Source organism: Crocuta crocuta, unplaced genomic scaffold (genome assembly GCF_008692635.1).
Source record: "Crocuta crocuta isolate KB4526 unplaced genomic scaffold, BGI_CrCroc_1.0 scaffold141, whole genome shotgun sequence".
NCBI classification, from domain to species: Eukaryota; Metazoa; Chordata; class Mammalia; order Carnivora; family Hyaenidae; genus Crocuta; species Crocuta crocuta.
In genome coordinates, this window is record NW_027527951.1 from 3,807,287 (window position 1) to 3,827,600 (window position 20,314).

The window sequence follows — 20,314 nt, forward strand, 5'->3', positions numbered from 1 at the left end:
CACAGACACGCAGACAAACACACACACACACACACACACACACACACACACACACACACACACCTGGTTCAGGTACCAGTCAGTGAAGGCTGATACTACCTGGTCACCTACCCTAGACACACAAACTTCACTACAAATGTCAGTTGGATCTATATACTTCAGGTTTCTGTCTTTAGTAATATCCAGAGTTCTTTCACTTAAAGCTTTATAAAGACATTGCAGTTTAAGGGGAAAATACATTTGCTTTATGCATTAGCAAAGGCTTAATGCAAACATAGATGTATGCACAGTCAAAACTAATACTACATAGATGCAAAATCTGAGATAGTTTTGATGTTACCTTTTAGTGCATCCTGTAAAAGTTTTGGAGGCATGAGAGCAAGTGTCTTCCTCTTCCACTTTTCCACATGTCTCTGTGCCAGTCACTGTATTTTTTGTTCCCTGTTGGTCCATGTCTAGCCTCTTTAGATTGGTTATATCTATGTATTAAGGCTGACATAGCAATTACGGAGAAGTCTTGGTCTCCTCAAGTCCTTCAAAGTTCTGATTGTAAATTATAAACTCATCATCATTCTATTCCAGGAGATGTGGGGACAGAGTAAGTTCAGTGAAGGGCTGAATGCTTCTAACAGATACAGGACGTGTGGCTTGTGGAATGCGCCTGCTCTCTTGCCCGGGAGGCTCCTTTATCCTTCTCTGGCCCAGAACAGAGGTAGGAAGGGTTTTAATGACCAGGCTCTTGGTGGGCAAGAATAATTTCCAGGCTGGCTGTTACCTTAAGAAGCTTCTGTCACTCTTGGAATACCTAACTAGGGTATTTTTTAATGAGGAATACGTTATGAGGGCTTTGTAAATATCTTCTGTACCATATAACCTCTATAAAATACAGGAAATTTAATAAGACTTGGTATATGTAATAATGAGGAGAAAAAAACCAGATAGGGTTAGGCTAACAGTTCTGAGTGGCCAGCTAAGCTTACTCTCTCTCAAAGTCAACTAGCTCCAACCAACCTTATATTATACAGAATTCAGATCTATGCCTCAGCACATCATAGATTATTGAATGTCATGAAACTCCGAGGTTGTTCTCAAACAGAATAAAACCACCAATGCTAAATCAATGCCAAACCCCCAAAAATCTATTGTAATCTATGGTTACTTCATGAATTATACATCAGCAGCTGGAGGTTTTCTTTTTTCCCTGGGTAATCATGCTTTGATCAAAAAGGAACTTTTATTCTAGTAATTCTTTCAGAATCAACTTTGTTAATTATATTGAAAATATCTTTCCTCATTAGAATGGTCAATTCACATTGATAGAGCTCAGATAAGAACATTTAATCTCAAGTATTATTCAAACACTTCCAGAGTCTTTTCCAAAGTGAAGATTGTTAAATATTGTGATCATTCCTTCATAATAATCATGCTTACCTAAAATAGTACATCATTCACTTTGTAAAGTCTCTCACTTGAAATAAACAAAACAAATCTGTTAATAACCAAAGCAGTGTACATGAATTTTCAAAACCAGAATATTTAAATACTGCCAACGTACTCTGTTTTGTGATAACATTAGATAATGTAGAAAGAACTCCTTAGATTTGTTTTGTTGTGTTTTTTTACTTTGAAAATGATAATTACTTATTGAGGTTTAAAAACCAAGTTTGAAAGAAATCTGAAAATCTTACTCTAATATTAATGAAAACCAATGATTTTTCAACAGAGATGGAAACATTGCTTGAAAATTAAGACAGGCTCTCCTCGAGTGGAACAAAGAAGCAAAGAGAAAAAGTGCATGATTCTTATATAATTTCCTTTTTCGAAAATATTCACATGTAAGGTAATCATTTGGTTTTTTGCTCAAACTGGGACACCTTTTAAGGGTAAAAGGAGATGCTGTTGATAATCAGGCTCAGACAAACGGAATTAACCAGGGCATTCTCAGTAAAATCAGGACCTATGGCAGGCACCCTTGGTAAGAGAATGTGCAATGTGAGCTTTTTATCAATTTCCTCTTCTGTTCTCACCATCCTTCCCTGATCAAATGAGGTCAAGTGGACGAAAAGTGGTGCATTTTCAGGGCAGCCTTTCAGGGAAAGCAGAGAAACATGGATCTCAGAATAGGACTACCAGAGCTAAAGAATGGAATATTTGAGACATTTTAATCAAAACTCAACATTTTCTACCTTATCTGTTTCATTTTTTTATGACTAATTTATTCCAGGCTTTCAACCAGTTAGTCTGCACGAATTATATATTTTAGAAAGAAAAAAACCACGTATCTCCAATCTGAACCTCTACAGACTGGCCAAGTTCTTTTAAGCTATCTCGTGTGAACTCTCATGCCATGTTGTGGGAGGAGCACACACAACGTAGTCTGTACAGCTGGGCCGTAGAAAGGCAAGGGCAGGAAGAAAGAACAGTAAACAACACAGAAGCAGCGGGATCGGCACACTAATCAGAGCACTGGCAACCCTGGATAGGAACTGGGGCAATGTTTGGTGCACAGAGGAGCCCTGATGCAGGGATTTCCGTGTGTGCTCACACTGCATCAGTGTGCTTTGGGGCCCACTTATGGTTTTCATGGCTATTGTTGTTTACACTAAAACACTCATCAGAAAGCTAAACTCAGAGCTATGTATGGGCAGAGGTGTTCGCCTGACTGTGTGTATGGGTGTGTTCATGTGTGTGTGTGTATGTGTATGTGTGTGTAGGCACACATATATGCATATATATATACACACACATACATATACACACACACACACAGAAGTGTTACACACATGCAGAAGTGTTCGCCTGACTGCGTGTATACACACACACACGTATATACATTTTTACATATGCACACATATACACACACACTATACGCTTCCCCCACTATCTGTAGGTTCTCTTTATGCCACTTTGCTTTTATGAAAGACCCACATTAGAACCTGTTTTCACTAAATGAAAGAAAATGGGAATAGGATTTTTCACGTTTATGAAATGCTGTTTCTTTGTTTTATGCCACTTCAGCTTACAAAAGATTTCATAGGAATGCTCTATTTTCAGATAATGGGGAAACCTGTGTATTTACACACACACACACACACATACACACACATTCCAACACTGAAAGTCAGTAGTTGGAGGTTCTGTTCCAATATCTTTTTTTTTTTAAACCAAGGCATGAGAATAAATGATCTGTAAACTAGAAATAGAATGACAATGTTATACATTTCTTTTCCCCTTGATGAGTACACAGGAGTTTTAATTTTATTTGGATTTATTTTCTTCTGACTATTTCTGTGACTTGCGACGCCCATACTCTAATTCAGTTAGAGGGTAGAGTGTGGTTCTCAAGGAGTTATCATCAGTAGGGCAACTAAACTGGCACCATCCCCTGGGAAACTCAGAACTTTGACCTCTGGCTCTCCAGAGAGCTGGAGTTCCAGGGACACTCTGGACATCTGCTACTACTGGCCTCCCTCTTGACCCAAAAATGTCTAAGGTCTCCCAGTCCCTCCCATGCTTGCGTTAGGTGCTGTGCTGTGCCAAGCCGATGGTGATGGCCATGTGGGTGTGTGGTGGTAATGAGCCAGAGGTAGGAAACACGCTCTCCTTTCCCCCATTGTATACATGCTCCATGGGATCAATGTCACTGCCAAGGGGAGAAAATTGGTCCTCATGGGGAAGGCAAGAAAAACATCTTAGATATTACAATAGTCTGTAACTTTCCAAGCTCCACCCTACCTGAGAAAATCTTAGTCCTTAGTATTAAGTTTCTGTCTTTAGGGAAAATTTAAGTTTAACTTAACCCTAACCCTACATCTGCAGAGAACCATTAATGAAAAAAGGTTGAGAAGTAATTATCTAGTCAATCATCTTCCCTCTCCTGAGGGAGGAGGCAGAGGGAGCTATAGAGGGAAGAAGGAAGGGAGAGAATGGGAAAAACATAAGAGGAGGAGGGGGGAATCCTTAGGTAAATAGGTGGTAGCTGTGGATACACAGGAAAAGTGAGAAGGGAAGCAGATAATAAACAGTGCCCCCCCCTCGACCCTGAACCCTGCCCAAAAGGGTTGTTGGGTGGCTCTCTCTGTACTTGTTCACATGAACAGAAATATCTTTCTGTAGGCTTACTGTTGTTCTTATCAAATAAGGATTGCTTACAGTCCAGCTTCCTGACCTGATCCTTGAGGTGGGTCTGTTGGCCAGCACTGTCCTGAGCACCACCTCCCCATGTGTGCCCAGGCTGAGGCTCGCCTCTGAAGACTCAGCTGTTCCTAATTGGCCTTGCCTGAGGACAGGTGACTTCCTTTGTCCTTGACCTTCTTCAGGTATCTAAAGTGAAGGCACTGTATAGTACTGAGTCTCTTTCCTTTTGGCCCTCTGGTAGACCATGCTCCTTGTTGGTTGTTGTTTCATCCCAAAGGCTGACAATACCACCTGCTACAGGATCCACTTTCCTTAAATGCTTTCAAACGCCTCTTGGACTGAAGTTTGTCTAATGCAAAATTTAAAGGAGAACAGCTCCTGCAGTCCCTTTGGGAAAAGGCCAACGAGAAGGGAGAAAAATGTTTCCAAGGCAGAGGCTGTCTAAATTGCCCAGGGCTGGAAGAAGCACAGGATCAAGTCTAATTCCAACTCACTGCCCAGGAAACTGGCAGCCAGCAAAGCCCATCCTCTCCCCTTGCACATTCCTATGAAAGGCACGCCAGCATCAGCAATTCCATGTCATGGTAACCCAGAGACTTGTGCCAATCATCCCCTACGCCCATTTGGTGGGTCCTACATTCACAGACAGCCTCAAACCTAAACTCTGTACACTATCTCTCGGCAAAGGGGATACATACCAAGGTAAGCCAACAAGATGCAAAGAACACAAAGTTCACCATACAGATATAAACTCATGTCCAGTACCAGATCATTCCACACCACAGAAAACTATGAAACAACAATTTCTATTAGCCCTGGGATTATTTTGTGAAAAGTACAATTCTATTCCATGTTATTCTGTGGATGTGTAGAAATGTCAATTTGTTAAATATAGACATTTAAAATATACCATCCTTCTGAACTCTGCTTTGGCATGGTTTTCAGTGATTAATGTACTACAAAGTGCAATTAATGGAAGTGACGCCAAGAAGCATGTTCTGTAAGACCCAAAGACAAAATACAACAGGTCGATGGGCCTTGCGATACTTTTGTGTATCACAGCGGAGGCACATAGCATGGGCTGAACAATTATAACTGATGTGCTTATGGAGTATTTATTCCACATTGCTGAATAGATATTTTAACCTATTTTGGAATATTTGACATAAAAGGTCAAGTTTTGCCTTCTACACCAGGGATTTAGCAAGTAAACTCATAACTTTTAAACTTGCTTTATTATAGAAATATTAGATAAATTATAAAATACAGAAAAACCAAAGAGAAAGAAATACTTTCAAGGATATGTAATCCCTGTTTAAGCTAAGAGAGTGTTTTTTTTTTTAATTCTGAAGAGAAGAGTGTGCCTTTCTACATGTCCATTTTATTTATTTTTAATGTTTATTTATTTTGAGAGAGCGTGTGTGTGTGTGTGTGTGTGTGTGTGTGTGTGTGTGTGTGTACATATGTGAGAGCTGGGGAGACACTGGGAAAGAGGGAGAGAGAGAGAGAATCCGAGGCAGGCTCCAATGCTGACAGCTCAGAGCCTGACGTGGGGCTCCATCCTAGGAACCGTGAGATCATGACCTGAACTGAAATCAAGAGTTGGACACTTAATCAACTGAGCCACCCAGATGCCCCACTCTATGTTCACTTTAATGTGTATAACCCACAGAAAGAATTCTATATATGTTCAACTGAATTATCAAAATGAATATGCAATCACTGTAATTGCAAGGAAAACAGATATCCTCCTCCAAAGATACCTCACCTCCTGAGCAAGTTAAAAAAAACACATAGATTCCAAGCATTCCAACCCAGACCTTCATAGCATAAGCAGGATCCTGATGTACCCATAACACAAATAGCGAGGACTAGAGTATCGTCCTACTGCAGTTTTCACAAAACAAATTGTTCCTAAGTTGTAAAAGTACTATGCACACATAGCACTCACCTCACCAAGAGTTATTCAAGACAAATAACAAGTTATATGATTTGAGAAGAGTACAGGAGAAGGTAGTGGTTTATGTAAGACATCATGCAGAGCTGTTTTTAAAAGGTTCCAAACCTTAGACAAATGAAACTAAATATTTTCACTAAACTGCCATATAATCAAATGTAAATAATTTCCATAATATTTCTCTATTCAAACAGAGAGGAAAATGTAGACATATAAATAAACAAATACAAATCCTTTATGGAAATTTAGCAAAGAATCTACTTAGGTTAGCAAAGATTTGCTTAGCTTGATTAATAATTTGGAAACAAATTTATTATTTATAACTACATTAAAATTTCCAAAACCAATGTCCTTAGCTGCTAGATATAATGTGTAGGTAGATATCTTGTCTGAACATACATAATTTGAAGCAAGTTTCAACAATCTATCTGATGCGTAGGGGTATATAATAGCATAATGTCATAGGCCATTATCAACGTTACCTTCTTAGAGATGAAGAGCTAGCTGCTGTTTCTAAAATGTAGACGTTAAATGAACTCCCTCATCTGGGAAATCAGGTTATTGACCCTATTCTACACTTAATAGAAATTCTTCAGAAAACAAATGTGTGTACTGTAAGATTTTTTCTATTAACAGTACCTAATTGTTAATAATGCTGTTCTAAGGAAATAAGCCATACTAACCTTCAGATTTTCTGTGATTTAGCTGCTTATTTTCACATATTTGGCTACCACCCTCTGGAACATTTGATGGAACAATGATTTTGACCTCAATTGCCTACAGCCTTGAAAGAGTTCATTAAACACCCCCAAATACTCTTTTAAATCCAGAATTTATCTCATTCATCTTCAAAATTCACTCCATACTTTCAGCAGTGACTCAAATATATAACCTAACGCTTGACGCTAGAAAGAGCAGTAACCTTTTTCAACCAAAACCCACAAGTGTAGCACATCTATTTCTTTCTTACAGAGAAAACAAATTATTCATAACTACAAAAAGACCTAGTTGAAATCTGTCCATTTGCTATAAGTGCATTCTCCTCATCGTGTACAACAGAAATATATTTTATTTCACTTAGTTCCACATCCCAAACACACAGTAAAACACCTCTAGAAGTCAACAAGATGCAAAACTAGGCATATCAAACGGTGCAGAGGTGGTTTTATGATCATCTGCATTCCGTTGATTTATATACATTATTTACATGTTGTAGATTATCAGATAGAATCTTAATTTCCAGCCAAATGGCACATATGGTCTATTACACTTCCATAATCTTTATTGTTTTTAAGAAATAATAACTGAAAAACTTCTAAGTAATTCAAAGATATGATGACACATTTTTCTGCTATTTTTCTTTTCTCTATTCCACATTCCATTTTCATCTATTATGCACAAAATACCAATACTACGCTTCTGCAGCTAAAGATGACTCTTGACACTTTATTCATTATTCATATCGCACGATAGAACTAAATATATGGGATGAAAATCAGTTTGCACTAACCGCCAAAGTTCTAAATAAAATTAGACAAACAGAATCATGCATTTGAATTAAATGCTGCAATTCGTGGCAAAAAAAAAAAATACTCGAGATCTAGACATATGCAGTCACAGTGGAAATATGAATTTATCCTCATTTTAAGCAAACAGGATGAACTCTGAGGTAGAGGATTGCCTCCGTTGTGGAAGAAAGGATCCACCAACAGTCGGAAACATCATTGTCAGAGTAGATGTCCCAAGGGAGGTAAACGGATGCATTTTGGACACTGACTCTTCCTCTGCAAAAAGGTGGCCTTTTCCCCATGCACGGACCACCCCACTCCTGCAGCCCTCTCAACTATACCAAGCCACACTCTCTCTTTCCCATGCTCCTCTAGAGAAGCAGGCCAGGAGGCACCTCCTCCACCTCAGTGACAGCGCCTTGCCTCTACCCAAGGGGCCCAGGCCCCAGCCTTCTGCAGGACTCCGGTGTGACGGCCCCAGCGAAGGCTCTCTCCCCAGACTCCAGCCACCAACACTACACAGCAGCACCGTGGACACCAGAACCCTTCCAAAGCCTCTGTTGCCCAGGCCTGTTCCTACACACTAACGACATGTAAGAAAGAGTAATGCCACGGGATGACATCACATAGGAAGAATAACTCTATCTGAATCCAGAAGCTTCTGGAAAGTGTCTTTCACCGTGTGGCCACATGTTTGTCGCGTCTTACCCCAGACACCTAAAGCGAAGACAATCGCGCCCTCTGGGAAGGAGGCAGCACCTTTCCCGACCACGCACAGGGAAGCAAGGCCCCGCTTTTCGTACCTTTGCGGCCACGGACGAGTTGGGTTTCTCCAGCAAGTCCCAGAGCTTCTTCCTTTTCTCCGGGCAGCAGGTGTTATCAAACTCTTCTCCCTCCCGCTCTCGCATCGTCTCGGCCTCCCGCCTCAGTTCTTCGTTCATCTGCTCCTTCTTTTGGTGATACCGGGCTTGGCAGCACGACTCCAGGTAGATCTCATCAATCCCCCAGTAATCAAGCTCTTGGCCAAAAGAGAGCGCACACATTTCTTCCATCATGTGGAGCTTCCCCGTCCGGTAGAAATTTAAGATGGAAGTGAAGGCGCCCGGATGCCGGTCAAAGAAATACTCGTTCTCGCTGAGGTTGTAGTCGTCGCACACCTCCAGGAGGCTCTCGTGCGTGTTGCAGTCTCGGAGCTTCCCCAGGCGCGTCCGGGGCAGCCGGTCCAACGTTCTCCACAGCACTTCGTGGTTGAGGCCCCCCACGTTGATTTTCACCCTCCGCGAGCACGTCTTACTCCTGATGATGTCCACAGGTTCCGGCGGAAGGGACAGTGTTGACCTTGAAGTCTTCCTGTTTAGGCCAGGGGGAGCCTTTTCGGCCATTTTGAACTGGGCAAAGCCGCACAGCCACGATCCTCAACAAGACTGAGCTGTGGGAAGGTCAGCTGGAGCGATATCCCTCTGAGGCAGGCATGTCCATCGACACAACTGGAAAAAAGCAACAGTCGCTGGGTTACTCCCACTCTCCTAAAGCATTTCCCGTTCTCTGGGATCGCTTTGTGGTTCATGCACACCCAGGAGGAATAATCTTAATCACCGTGTATTGATGGAACTGGGAATCTTTGCCTTAAGACAGGAGAAAAGAGGAAAAGGTAATTCGATGCACCACACACAGAGAAGAGGCTGTGCATTCAATTTTAAACATCTAGAGGTCGGCAACTCCCAGATTTATCACCGGAGACCACTTTTTCAAGCTCTAGGCTCAGATATCTGTGTTGATCAGCTCCTCTTAGATGAACCAGAGACACCTTGGGCTAACCCGACCATACCTCCAACCTGCCCACCAGTTCCTGAGCCTTCTCCATTTCAGACTTCTGGCGCTCCTCATTCCCACACCCAGCCAAACTCTGACAAATCCTGATCCATCTGTCTACATTCTAATAAGCACCAGGTCTTAACCAACAGTACCTTCTAAACATTGCTTAAGTGTGCCACAATAATTACCCAGTCCCTGTTACCCCTGAGCCATGATTTTGGTTCAAACCCTCAGCATCTCTTGCCTACAATTCTACAACAGCTTCTTAAACTGGATCCCAAACTCTGGTGTTGTCAATCTAAAAACCATTCTCCATACAGCTACCAGAATGATCTGCTAAGATACAAAATTGATCTGTCCATGCTTTAAACCCTACAAAGGCTCACCATTCCAGGCAGGATAAAATTCCGGTTAGCCTTATTAGATCTGGCCCACCCCTGCACCTTCACCTCTCATCTCTCCTTCATCACTATATTCCAGCAACCCCAGGCTACACACATCCTTCTATCTCAAGCTCTTGGAGAATTCTTCATGCTGTGTCCTGCAAGGGCTTCTAACTTTCCCATTTCCTATTTGTTTGTTTGTTTGTTTGTTTATGAGAGAGAAAGAGCGAGAAAGGGAGGGGCAGAGAGAGAGGGAGATACAGAATCCAAAGCAGGCTCCAGGCTCTGAGCTGTCACCACAGAGCCCCATGTGGGGCTTGAACCCATGAACCAAGAGATCGTGACCTGAGCTGAAGCCAGATGCCTAACGAATTGACACACCCAAGCGCCCCTCCTATTTCCTTTGACTCACTGCTGCTTCCTCTTCAAGACTCATTTCAGACATCATATGTTCCAGAAGGGCCTCCATGTAGCTCTTCTCTAGGATCATGAAGCTCTGTGAATGTCACTTCTATGTCATCATGCCTGCAATAACACCTTTCCCACAGGACACGAAGAGCTCTTGAAGACAATCTTGTCTGTTGTATCCTTTTCACTGAGCACAGTGCTTATAGATTGTGATGGTTTAATAAATGTTAAATAATGAATCAGTTCTTTGTTTTCTACAAAACAGCTGACAAAAGACCAAGTAGGGCTAATGTATACGGCCAGAAAAATGCATAAATGGGGTTATTTGACCCCACGATGAATGATTTGGCCTAAAATGCATTTGTTTACATGTGTGTATGCTTATGTGTGCATAGTATATGTCAGAATGTGTGTGTGTGTGTGTGTGTGTGTTTGTATTCTTTTGTTCCTCAGCTCTTTTCTCCTGAGTACTAATTCTTAAGACGTTACTGCTGTAGTATTCCCTCTTGTTGATCTATTATTTTGATCTGCAGCAGCAAGCATCTTCTTATTTGATCTTCCCCCTGTAACGTTTTTGTAGAAAATCATGGAGTGTCAAGCAATACATCCAAAACACCAATTTTAATGCAAAATACCATGTTTCACAGTCCGTGCCCTTATACCAAAGGGGAAAACTCTTAGATTTAAGAGGTCCTTATAATTAGAACTCTCTTTTAAGATACACACCAATGTCTGCAATGTCTCTGATTTCTCCACTCCTTTGAGTGGAATTTATTTCTCCATCTGGAAGCTAAGTATCCTCTCAAGTGAAAATAAGTCATATTTGTGGGGGGAAAAAAGTAGGTGGACTATATAAGAAGTATTTCATATACGGCCAATAAATACAACTGACTTGAGAGTTTTTCAACTACATAATGACAGAAATATTTTGAGTATATAAATACACACCATCTTCTCAGGTCACAAAAAAAATACCTATTTTTACAAAAATAAAGAAGAGCCACAATGATTGGTCAAATCACTTAAATTCTCTGAGCCTCAATTTCTTACTCTACCAAATAAGGATAAGAGTATCTATGGTATCATAGGCAGTATTATGACAATTCAGTGAGATCGTTTATGTGAAGTGCTCACCACTGGGAGGTAGGTCTGAGCAGAGTAAGAAAATCTGCATTTCTCATTTTAAGCTTGGTTTCTAGTCACTGAAGGAAAACTGAGATCAAAAGCTACACTGGTGTCCATTCAATAAATGCTAGCACTTAAATTTTTTCCTTATTCACCTGTTCTATCTTCTCCAGTAAATTATAAGTCTGTAAGGCCAGGAACTGTTGGCCACACCTTTTCTGTACCTGCACATACCTCACAGCATGTGTCCTTGATGCCATCAATGCCCGTGCCCAAATTGTGTACTCAGATGACAAGGGAAGATGCATATATACACACACATAAAACTGAGCAACAATATTAAGATCAGGGAAAACAATTAAAAATATTAGAGATGGGGGAGTTCTGGTGGCAAATCCGAATGTCTGTTCTGCACTAAGTAGCTGGGTTGCAAAGGCAATGACATCTCAGCAATCCATAAAGATTATGTGAACAGTCCACGTGAATAATAAACAAAGGCTAATCCATTTTTAATTGGCTATAAATAAGGGTAAAATGAATTTACTCTTTTTGAAGTGTCATGTCTTACACTATGTGAACAAGATAAACAGCTTGGGAACTGACTAGAATATGAGAATCAGAGGCTTTCCAGAAAGAGCAAGAACAGACTCCAACATTGATACAACATCTCATGTTCATGGTCCAGGGCTTAGTGTGACTTGCTATCTCGTAAAAGGCATTACTAAACATATAACTGTTAGGTCATAGTCACCATTTTTCTCAGATAATTTCACACCTGATTTACAGTGAATTTTCCTTTTTGTAGTTTGTGTGTCTCGAGTGAAGGGAGATCATAAGACTTATATTTCAAAATATCTTTTTTTACTGTTCAAAATCTTTCTATCATAGGAAGTCCAGCGTCAATTGCAAATCCCACCATAAAAGACAGCGAAAATTCAATGCCCGATCATCAAAGCAGGGGTAGAGAAACTTAGGATGAGAGTATGTGACCCACTGATTTGATTTTCTTAAGACTTAAAGACAGTCTGCTCTGATTACTGTTACTTTGGTTAGGTTTTTCTTTTCCTTTGCCAGAATGTTCTGCTTGTTACCTGATAAGGAGTGGAGGCTCAAAGAAGTAAGTTCTCAAGCAGCTGAAGAGCTGTGAATAGTGTTAAGAGTTCAGCAAGCTTTAAGAATAACAGTAGAAAACAAATGGTGGCATTTGGAGCCTATAGTTCAAGTCAAGTGCAGAGCACAGTACCTCTGGAATGCACTGAGCCTTTCTGTTTGCCCGCCTGCCTGTCATCCTCCCTTCTCTTTCTTTCTCTGCACTTTTTCTCTCCCATTTTCCCTTCTCTGTTTCCTCACACACTGCTTATCTTTTTTCCATTCCTCTCCCTCTGTTCCTATCTCGTTCCCTCAATTTTTCTACCCTCAGATCTTCTTTTTTTTTTTTTTNCAGATCTTCTGACCAACCACAAAACCAAACCATATACAGTAAAACCTTGGATTGCGAGTAACTTGTTCTGCGAGTGCTCTGCAAGATGAGCAAACATTTCTAATAAATTTTAACTTGATAAACAAATGATGTTTTGTATCACCAGCTGGACATGACGCTGAACGACATCACACGATCACAGCTGAGCCAATGGTTCTTGAAATTCACTTTGAAATACATGTGCTTTGGATTACAAGCATGTCTCCAGAACAAATGATGCTTGCAAACCAAGGTTTTACTGTACTTGCAAACTTGTACATACTTCATAAATGTTTCTATATCCTTAATATGAAATCCCCCTGAGCTGAAAATGCCACATCTCTATCCAGAAGAAAAGAACATCTAAACTGAGCTGCTTTGTTGGGAAGTTGTATGAAATTGCACAAGGCTCTGCTCTGAGGCTCAGGACCCCTGGGTCCAGTTGGGCTGACCCTCTGTCTCCCCCTCACCTTTCTGGTTGGACTTGTTTCCTCACCCATTAAGCAATGGCATTTTATGCCTATAAGTCATTAATATCCTATGACACTTGGCTAATCTTTCCCCCTGCTGTGATTCCATGACCTCTTCCACCCTCTGCTCCAATCACTATCTTCACTTTAGCTAAAAGTAAACACATCATACTACTTTAGAGTCAATGAACACTTTTCCTGTCCAGCTTCTTAAAAAAGGCGGTTTCCATATTTCAAGAACTCTTTAATACTTACCAGAGCTTGAAACTATCTTCAGAACATCATAAAAGTTTCACTTATTTAGCGTTTAATTTTCTATACTTTGATTTTTCATTTTTCATCTACACTCTTTTCTGCTATATTAATTTTACTTCTAACAATGACACTGCCAGTTCCCTCTGGGTTAGGTACTGTGTCTTGACACTCTCAAGAGCTCACAGAATTTAGATTTTTAATTTTAGTAATTGGAATGGATATGATGCGATTTTTTTCACAGTTAGTTTTATACGTGAAATTATGTCTATGATAATAATTTTAGTCCATAAACATTAATCATCTAGTTCAAGTTAGTATATAAGTATAATATACAATGTAATAATTCAATGTTTAAACAATGTTTAAACAATTCAATGTTTAAACAAGATGTTATGCAACTGTGTAGAAGTTATATGCTCAAATAGTTATAAACCGAAGACATTTTTATTTCATGGGCAAAATCTCAGTGAATCGTTTCTTTTGGCGGTTGGTTGATTTATTTCACCTCATTTGATCAACTGAAAGTCAAGCTTGCAACAATCAGTCGACCAGTGCAAATGTACTGAAATTCCCTTCATTAGTCTGTTAGAGAAAAAAGCGACTCTTGAAACAATAAACAACAACAAACATTGTCGTTTCACACAGCTGCACTGTGCTCTTACCAGCAGCGTAAAATTATACTGCCACCGTTCAGGGCCAAACCTGACAAAACACAACTTTCTGATCATGGCATCATAATTACAGCTTGAGACTCCAGGTTGTGGCTGCAGGGAGGCGAGGGGGGGCTAACTGTATTCTCAAAAATACTACCATTATGTCATACACTTGACACTTCCTCAGGGTAGCAAGTCAGGATAAGTCCCATGTGTGAGCCTGTGAAGCAGATAAGCAAATCTTTCTAAAGATGTAAGTGATGTTTAACATTTCTGTGTTGCTAGTACACATTGAGCAGGCATTTGCACATAAGAGCTCTGTGACTTTAAAGCCTAACTCATCTTTATATATAACCCTAAAGCATTTTTTTCCATGTTCACGTATGGTGTTAAGTAGTAAATGCATCTTTTTTTGCAACAGCTATTTCTGTTTCAGAGAGCCACAAAGTTGATTTGTAATTTGTAGTAGATATCTGAAGAGAAAGGCGCCGTAGCTATTATTTGAATATGTAATCAAGGCTTTATTTTTATTTTATTTTAAGTTTATTTTATTCTGAGAGAGAGAGAGTGCAGGGGGCAGAAAGAGAGAAGAGAGAAAAAATTGCAAGCAAGTTCCGCACTGTCAGCACAGAGCCCAAAGCAGGGCTCGAACTCACAAACTGCAATATCATGACCTGAGCCGAAATTGAGAGCCGGACGCTTAACTGACTGAGCCACCCAGGCACCCGATCAATGCTTTTTTTTTTTTATCTTAAAGTTAGAACTTGCTGAAAAATTTTAAAGTGCTTCCAGAATTTACTAACGAAAAATAAAATTATAACAAGTTAAAAGCAAATCAAATTTATTTGCGAAAGACAGTACTTTAAAGTAAGGTCCTAGAAACTCAGCTATCCTAAGAAATTCAACAAACCTGCTGAATTACTTTAGAACCTGGCCAGAAATACTAATGAATTTCATAGTGTTTATTGTTTTCTAATACCTCAAGTTCTACTAACAACGGAAACACTGTCCTTGTCATCAGAATGGTAAAAGGGGGCATTTCTTTTCTCCAATCAAAAGCTGCTAATATCAGTGTGTTCCTCGACTTTAGCACAACTATTTAGTCCTTAGTTTAAAAAAAAAAAATCCAGGACTTTTATCCTTGACATAACTGATCCTTTTTTTAGATACACTCAGACAAAATCCTAAAAGCTTTGCTTTCAGTGGTCAGAGGAAGCATTGTGTTTCATTAAGAAGGGGAAAGACAAGTAATAAGTAGAATATGCAATATGAGCATCTTTCAAAAGCACAGATGTCTCTGAATAACCAACTTTATAAATAAACTATTTTATTTAGACACATAATATGATTTTCCTTCATCAGAACAGAGAACTATTTAAATAATTAGATCCTATATATGTGTTTGCTGTAATTAGAGAGAAAAACACTAGGTTTGCCTTTACAAAAAATTGGCTTCTTATAAGACAGAGCTGACAAGAAAAAATGCTTCCCTACTTTGAAAAATATAATAAAATTTATATTTATAAAATATAATAAAAATTATAATAATGCATCTTGGACCAGTTATAAACTACAAGGTACAGCTGTGGCTTGAAATTTTCAGTCTGTTTCCAAACACACATAAAAAAGGCTAACACTTTTATAGAGGCATTCAGCCATTCAGCTGGTGGAAGGTTTTCTATTATGAAAGTAAAAGTGCCCTTTACGTTGGGGCCCAAGATGTGTTCTTTTCAATGCTTCCTTTTGCAAAAGTCTTCCCAGAGTCACAATGCAGTGAAGGGGATAAATAAAAAGGAAAGGCAATGAGAAAAATAAAAATGGCAACCAACAGAGAAACGTCTGGGACCACTGAAAGAAGTGAACAGGAGGCTGGACCACCCTGTGACATCCTGATCAAAACCACAAACTTCAGCTGCTACCTGCTGTTCCACGTGGATGATACAATCTTCAGTTTGGGCGACGGACTGAAATTTCATATGCCATCTGGGTGTTTGGCATCTGTAAGTTGGATTTACCCTCTATAACACCAAGTAAAAAAATGTTCATGAAATTTGGATAGGATTTGAACATTTCGTCAGGTTTCTTCCAACAAAATTAGTTTTTAGATCATATAATGATTGGTCTGGACCGTTCAATAGTAACATTCTTGACAAGGGATGTTTTTCTTAGCTGAGCTCCATTTAATAGCAAAACTACACTTTCAGATTACATTCTGGTCCCTTACTTCTCCATAATCAAACACATTATAGGCTCTGTGGTTTTTATTAAAAGCTCAAACACTTAGTCTGATTTGAGATGAGTTTCTAGGACTCAAACAAAATACCATGCTTTATATTCCCTCATATTTGGAGACTGGAATCACAAACTGTGGCAGAAGGGAGCTTGTATATGATCGGGTCCAATTCCTTATTTCCAGGTTTCAAATCTGAGATCCGATGAGGTCATGTGACTTGGCTGCTCTCTCTCTGGTAGTTGCTATACTTAGACTAGAACTCAGATCTATAAATGCCTACATAAGTCTCTTTCCATTACATTTTGCCTCATTATTCTTTGCTTTCCGCCTTCTAGACAAAGTTTTGAAAAGCTTTTATTTCTTTGTCTACCTCCATGTCAAAATATTGATTCAAACTTCACTAAGTTGAGATGTATTATTTCCTATATATTTTTCATTTAAAGAGTACCCTTTAAAGGGTAATGGCTGTAGCCAGGCAACTTGGTTGTATTCTTATGAAGAAAGATGAACTTCACAGAATCATTTTTTCATTACCTCTGCTTTCCTTGTACCAGCTTTTATGATAACCACCTCATTCTGCTCCAGACCCCTCATGCAGCCCGGTCCACTGCAGCCCCACCCTAGCAGACCTGAGTCACCTCTTGTAGAAGATGCTTCCATGCCTCGCACACCCCAGATAAAGCCACACATACAGAGATCACAAGGTCTGCCCTCTACTTCTTTCTTCAGTTCTGTCAGGTACCTTGCTCCCTCTCATGCTCTGTGTTCTAGCTTTTTCTTTCATTTTTTAAAAAATGTGGTATCCTCCTTCTACCACAGGGAATTTGAACATCTATACTCTCCCCTCTTCACCTTCAGATATTAAATCAAGAATCACATCATAGAGAGCATCCCCCAATTACTTTGATTTATGCAATAATCCTATTTTAAGAACATATAGAATTAGGTGACTTTTACCTGTGGCACTTTTCACAACAGCCACTTTATATTTATTGGGATGAGTATTTTAATTATTGACAAATATCCATCTTCTTTATTAGACTCTAAGTTCCTTGAAGGCAGGGATTGGGTCTCATTTTATTCACCATTGCGTCCCAGGTGTCTGGCATGAAGTAGACCCACAGTGATATTAGTTGAATGAAAAAATAAATGATTAGATTTATATTTTACTTAACATTTATTTAAAAATCATATTCTCATTCCAGCTACCTCATATTACCTGCCACTCCCCAAATCCAATATGACTTTCATGAATGAAATGCACTTTTCTACATTTTCTATCTGATAAATCTTTTTAAAAAATGTTTAGTTTTGGGAGAGAAAGAGCACAGGAGGGGCAGAGAGAGAGCAGGCAGAGGATCTGAAGTGGGCTCTGTCCTGACAGCATAGAGCCTGACATGGGGTTGGACTCATACACTGTGAGATCATGACCTGAGTCGAAGTTGGATGCTTAACTGACTAAGCCACTCAGGTACTCTTCCATCTGAAAAAGTGTTATTCATTATTCAAGGTCAAGAACAAATAACTTGTTCTAGGGTAAGTTAATCTATTCTGCCACAATGGATGAGAAGTCTGTCCTATATGTTATAATGCTTTTATTATTGTATCATAACTATTCACTAATTCATTCTTTTTATTCATTTATTCAGCAGATATTTATGAACACTACTCTGCTTGAGGCACAGTCTCTGACATCATGGTAGGCATTCTACAAACAAACACAAATAACTAACTACAATTGTGATATAAACCACGGTGGAGAAGAAGGTGTCATGTGAGTTTTAACCAAAAATATCTTCTTGGTTATGGGTTCTTAAAAGTAATGAACATCTCTTATTGATATCTGCAACTTTGGTATGCAAATGCTTAACAAATGTTTGTGGACTATCCAAGAAAAGAAATGAATGACTGAATAATGAATTTCAAGGCACTATTATCCTTTTCTTCTTCTTTTTGTTTTTTTGGGTTTTTTGTTTTGTTTTGTTTTGTCTTTGGTCAAATGTTCTAGTTAACATCATCAGTTTATTTTGGTGACTTTCAATTTGTTTAGAAGTTCTACTGGCCTTTATTTACCTATTTTGACAAGTTTAGATAAGAGCTAGATTTTCTGGAAACATGTATGGAAGAAATTATAAATAAATAAGACTCTTGAATAATAATTGCTGTCCCAATGGAATATGCTGCCTAAAAACACTACTGGGCATCATTATAATGTTCAGACACAGCCGGGTGGCCATCTGTCAGGTACTCACAGGAGAAATTCCTGCCCTGTTGAGAGATTGAGAAGATGGCCCTCAAAGTGCCTTCTATCACTCAAATTTTATGATTCTACGAGATTTAAGTGACTATTACTCATCTACATAACCCACTGGGCAAATTAAGAATAGGAAAAAGTTCACCCTTGTCAATTTCTTAAGTTTAAATTTTGCAAAAGTGAATTTTCTATATCTTAGCTTACACCACTCACTCTTAAGACAGGTATGCAAGCCAAAAGAACCAATGTGATTGAATTTTCACTAATAAAAGAATAAAAAAAAGAAAAGAAGGTATCAGAATTAGTCAGTCAATTTTCTTTTTCCAAAAGATGAGCTTACATCCTTCAACACTGATCTTTTCTCTTTCTCGGTAACATAAAGTATTGCCATGGAGAGCCTAAATGATTGAGGCAAAGTTTAATCAAAGGAATACCCTGACAGTAATGGAAATATAAGAACAGTATCTGGGTTAGGAAAATAGCTTAAGCTGAAAGGCAGAAATCTCTCCCAATGTATTTAAATCACAGTGCATTGGTGACCACATCTTCAGACTCAAAGCAGACTATGGCCAAAACTCATCTTAGGATACTCAGTATATCCAACATTATGTCTGTCCCTTGGCCTAAGTGGCATGTATACAATATACGAAAGATTATATTCTCTTATCTATAGCCAAAGGTACCTTTCCTGGTTGTGCATATTCAAAATACTGTCATGTGTTCTAGCTTCTGGCCTGAAAATACAGTTTGTAACAAATCACCGGTATCCTTCATTAATGAAACTAATTTTTAAAATCAGAATGTGTCATAAGTAATTGTATGCTTGACTTTTATTCTGTGCATTAAGTAGAAAAGGAAAGTGGTTCACTGATCTATAGACATCCATCTCCACATCCCGTTTAATTAATGTTTCCCATCCACCATTGTCATCAGTGAGGATCATTAAGCAGCATTTATTAAGCATCCATCTGCATATGGCACTTTATAAATATTCCTCCCCTCACCCCTGGCCCCTTTCTCAATCTACCATGTGTCTCTGTTGTCTAAAATGCTAGGGAGCTACAATGATAATAAATAATTAATGGTAAGAACGAAAGGCAGATGGATGAGATGACCTACTAGCATCTAAGAAACTTAGAATGTTACATTCACTGCTAATAATATAATTTAGCACAATTTGATAAGAAAATATAAAAGCATTTGATTAGGAAAATGAATTAATCATATTCCATCAACGTTTTCTAAAATAAAAATGCAAAAACTCGGGACCACAGATGGACTGACTGAAGTCTTAAGTTCATGTGACTTGTACCAGATGATACAGTCTTGAAATAAATACTTTGGAAAACAGTGTGGAAAAAAAATCACAAAAAGTGTGTTGTGATAGTGTAACAGGGAATGCTACTTTGAAGCAAAGGTGAAAATAGTCATAAATTAAGGACAGCTGTTGTTTTCATTGAAAGGAGTAGTCTGTTTAAGGATGATGAAATTAAAGACTTTCCCCCCTTTTCCAGTTCTTGTTTAATGCTGTTATATGATTTTCTGAATTTCTTTTCTTCCAAAAATGAATCAACAATATTGGATTTAGGTATGGTGATATTTAAAGCACTCCTTTTCACTCATACAAGCCTCATGTAATCAGGATTATGGGCAAAGA

General features: G+C 39.0%; 1 protein-coding gene across 1 annotated transcript in view; it reads right to left on the reverse strand.

The window, feature by feature from the left end:
- The window catches only part of KCNB2 (potassium voltage-gated channel subfamily B member 2), a 358,595-nt gene extending 349,611 nt beyond the window's left edge, over positions 1-8,984 (reverse strand). The window contains exon 1 of the mRNA XM_077752474.1: positions 8,406-8,984. Coding sequence (XP_077608600.1) covers positions 8,406-8,984 — 579 coding nt within the window. The remainder of the gene's footprint in view (positions 1-8,405) is intronic.
- Positions 8,985-20,314: the final 11,330 nt, after the last annotated feature.